At 27.4% G+C, this 4213-nt stretch overlaps 1 protein-coding gene across 1 annotated transcript; it reads left to right on the plus strand.

Annotated features, from left to right (window-relative positions):
* Positions 1–3272: 3272 nt before the first annotated feature.
* LOC113559958 (zinc finger MYM-type protein 5-like) lies at positions 3273–3734 on the plus strand. The gene has a single exon (XM_026965753.1). It carries the CDS (start codon positions 3273–3275, stop codon positions 3732–3734), a length of 462 nt encoding a protein of 153 aa, XP_026821554.1.
* The last annotated feature ends 479 nt before the right edge of the window (positions 3735–4213 follow it).

Below are 4213 nucleotides of genomic sequence, written 5' to 3' on the forward strand. Positions count from 1 at the left end.
TACACTTCAATCGGAATGTGAATCGTGACATAAAGAACAACGAATTCGTTTAACCACGTCACACTTTGGAACCATTAGTAAATTTCGACCATCGACTTCTAGAGCTAATACAATAAAATCTATGTTATATAAAACGGTTTGTGGTAATGAGCATACGAAGTATGGTATTGAACCCATTGCGAAGACAGTGTTTGAAAAATTATCAGGATTTAAAATTTAAGATTCTGGTCTTTTCATTCATGAACAACTGCCATACTTAGCAGCTAGTCCTGATGGACTAATAGATACTAACGGTATTGTTGAAATAAAATGTCCCTCTTCAATCAAACATTTAACTCCAAAAGAATCAATAATATGGTCATCTAAAGGTAATTTATAATGTTTAAATTATACAATTTAATATTGGTAATAATTAATGTAATTTTTTATGTTAAGGGTATAATATACCAAAAGCCATGTTACCAGAATTAATAGACTCAAGAATTGATCGAAACCGACATCTACGTGACTAACCAAATTACGTTTGTGTAATAGCATATAAGAATTTGTAAATCAAATATATAAATATTTTGATTTGGTCTTTATACTTAGATTGTATTAATTTTTTTCTAATATTTCTCACCTATAAATTATAATACTATGTATTTATGTATTTATTTATGTGAGTGTAATAACGTTAACTATATATTATTTAAATTATATACATATATATTATGTAATAGTTTATATGTACCTTTATATTAGCCTCTTATTCATACATATGTTTTCCGATATTCGTATTTAAATGTAAAAAACCAACAGAAAATACAGTAAACAGTGAATGCTACTAGTTGTAGTCTGAACTAATGTAAATTATGGAATGATTGAGTGTATAGTTTATACGTTTACAGGTATACTATAATAAAAAAATAGTAAAATGATAAAATAATCTACTATTTACAACAATATTTATGACCCGCATAATTTGTTCATTGTTTACGATGTTTGGTGGCGACGAAGGATGTTTTCTAAGAAATATTGTCCGAAAACGATTACAGATTAGACTCACACACATTTATGTTCGTTTACATTGCACACACTTACAAGTCACTTTAATGTCATCATGTTATATTGCCTATATTAATTTCCTTAAAACACGATTTGTTATAATAACAAATATAAATTGAAATAAGAAAAAATGTGAATATTAAATGGGATATTATTTATTTATTAGTTTCAGTTCTATCTACAATAATAATATTAATATTAACATAATATTTTATAAAATGTATATTACGATAAACGCTGAAGTGCCAAACTTGTGTATAAAACGGAACAGAAATTACAACTCCGGACTATACGTTGATTTAGCGCTGAGTGCTAAATTCATCTACAGAACGTAAATACGCGGCCCGGTGCGGTACTCTTGCCTTCAGCAATTGTGCGTGTAATCACGGTGCGCGTGTTTGCGCTCTGTTATATCACGGTTGTTCGTTAAATTTAATTTCGCAAGTCGCGACGTTTTACATAAATGTATTTATTAGTTTATGTTGACCTTAATAAAACAATTGAAAATAATTTGTCCAATGACGATTTCTTTGATTGACAATGAAACAGACTTGTACGTCTTAGAAGATAAACTTTCTGGTAATCACCAATTTAAATCACGTTTGATAATATTAAAATATGAGTATTTAAATGAAAACATTTTTTTTTTATGTAATTTATTTTGTTTATAAGGTTAACGAATTATCATTAAATGATGGCAAACATGTAAAGACTGCGGTAAAAAGATTAATGGCTAAATTATTTACTGATGGTTTGTTATCAATATATTCTTTTAGTGGCAAAAAAGGGAAAATCATTCTCTTCGTTGGCTATCTGTTCTATTTTATTTGGTAAGTATAAAAATATGAAACAAAAATCTATGTATACAATATTATTTGAAAGCAATGCTATATTATCTGTTTCAGATGCCATAAAAAAGCAATTCAAATTTAAAAATATTCCTCAAAATGAAATAGAAGAAACAATAAAATATGTTCTTGCTTAGGCTTCTTTTAATTCAAAAAGAAAATTGACCAAAATACTCTTATCTGATTTATATAAAATAGTCTAATTCAAAAGAAGTATTATTTTTGTTATAACTGGTGTATAATTATAAAGTTTTGATTATTACATTTTAATTAAACCATATTTAAAAAAAATATTGATATCTTTTTTAAGATGAATTTGTGTTTTGTATTTTTATTTATTATGAATTACTTAAAATTGTCTATATTATATTGTAATTTTAATTTTTGTATTAAAGTGCAAAATTGATCATACTGACAATTATATTTTAAATTGTATTAAACCTTTTTATTATTATTATTGTTATGTCTATCATCTATAATCTATATAATATGTGTTTATGATAATTATTTAAAATTGATTGTATAGTGTACTTATTATTACCAGGGCCTGATTTAGGCATTTTATGGCCTTAGGCAAAATTAAAAATGTGGTCCCTTGTCAACAGTAGCGTCAGGCGTGGATCCAGAGGGTGGGCCGGGTGGGCCCGGGCCCACCCAAAATTTTCAAGAACAATAATTTTAATTTTGAATATTGGCATTCAAGTTGTTATTTTAGAATTTTGACTATAAGTTTTAAAATTGATTTTATCAAATATATTATATATGTATTAATCGTGCATGGGGAGTATAACAAAACAACATTATATTTAGGTACCATTTATAATAAGTTATTATTAATAACATGTAATTGCCCGTGTGATTAACCTGATTTTATCTAAATATCGATCGTCGTCGTTCGAATGCCGATGGAACTCCGATAAGATATAATAAGTGCACGTAAAACTGGGCATCACCCGACCACCAATTGTTAATTGACACACATCACACGTGTACTCGTAATATTATTCTGTCTGCTGTGAACTCCCAATACGCGATACTTGAATCCACATTTTAATTAAATAATTTAAATATTAAAATTTGTTGGAAATCCATCTACGAATTGTTGATGTGCTGAGCATATACATAAAATAGGTAAGTTTTATTTTGTTTTTTAGCTATTTATTAAGGCATAACCATTTATTTTATATTTAACAAATTGTTTGCGCAATTATTGAATATAAATACATACCTAATACCTATATGTACAGTATATACACGTAGATTGTTATATTATTATAGTAAATAGTTATTCACACATAAAAACAAGTTGCCATTCTTTATATATTATGATATTCTAAAATCCTGTTTTATTTTATTTATAAATACTGCTTTTAGGCCATGAAACGTTTTCTTGTCCCCCTTTCAAAATCGGATGAATCTGATGAATCTGTTACTTCTAAAAAAATTCGTAAATCTTCTACTACAATAAGTGTCAATGATCGTGATATTCAAAACAATATTTTTGATATTAGTCGAAACGTTGAAAACGGGCCAAATCAACCGAACATTACGTTCCCGAGACGAAACATCAGTGGAAAACAGAGATCATTTAATGTTTTGTGGTATTCAAAATACGAATGGTTAGAATACTCGAAAATGAGAGATTCGATATTTTGTTTTTACTGTCGCCATTTCACTAGTGATAATTCCGGCTATAGAAATGAAGTTTTAATTGTTAATGGTTATTCTGATTGGAAGCATATTGGAAACATGTTAGAAAAACACAATTCTTCAAATATTCATAAACTGTCTCTTGAAAAATATAAATCGTGGATATCCGCTAAAAAAATGGTTCTGTAACAACAAAATTAAATACACAACTAAAAGAAGACATTTTAAAAAATCGGGAAATTATGAGATCGTTGATCAGATGCGTGTTATATTGCGGGAGACAAGATATTGTTTTACGTGGTCACAGAGAAACTAATAATTATATTGATGATAATTTAAAAACTGATATTGACACCTTTCAAAATAATGGTAATTTTATCGAGTTGGTAAAATTGCTTGGACTTGAAAATGACGATTTTAAAACAAAATTAAATACATTACCAAAAAATGCTAAATACACTTCAAAAACAATTCAAAATGAAATTCTTAATGTGTTATATAAAGTAATTTTAAAAAGTATTGTAGAAGAAATTCAAAATGGAAGTAATTTTTACAGTATTATTGTCGATGAAGCTAAAGACGAATCAAATATAGAACAAATGAGTATTTTTGTACGCTACATAAGTGACAATCGTATTAACGAAAGATTTCTTGGATTTCTTGAGCTT

Source organism: Rhopalosiphum maidis, chromosome 3, assembly GCF_003676215.2.
Source record: "Rhopalosiphum maidis isolate BTI-1 chromosome 3, ASM367621v3, whole genome shotgun sequence".
NCBI lineage: Eukaryota > Metazoa > Arthropoda > Insecta > Hemiptera > Aphididae > Rhopalosiphum > Rhopalosiphum maidis.

Coding starts and splice junctions, on each gene's coding strand:
- LOC113559958 (XM_026965753.1), top strand. CDS start 3,273: ATGAAACGTTTTCTTGTCCCCCTTTCAAAATCGGATGAATCTGATGAA.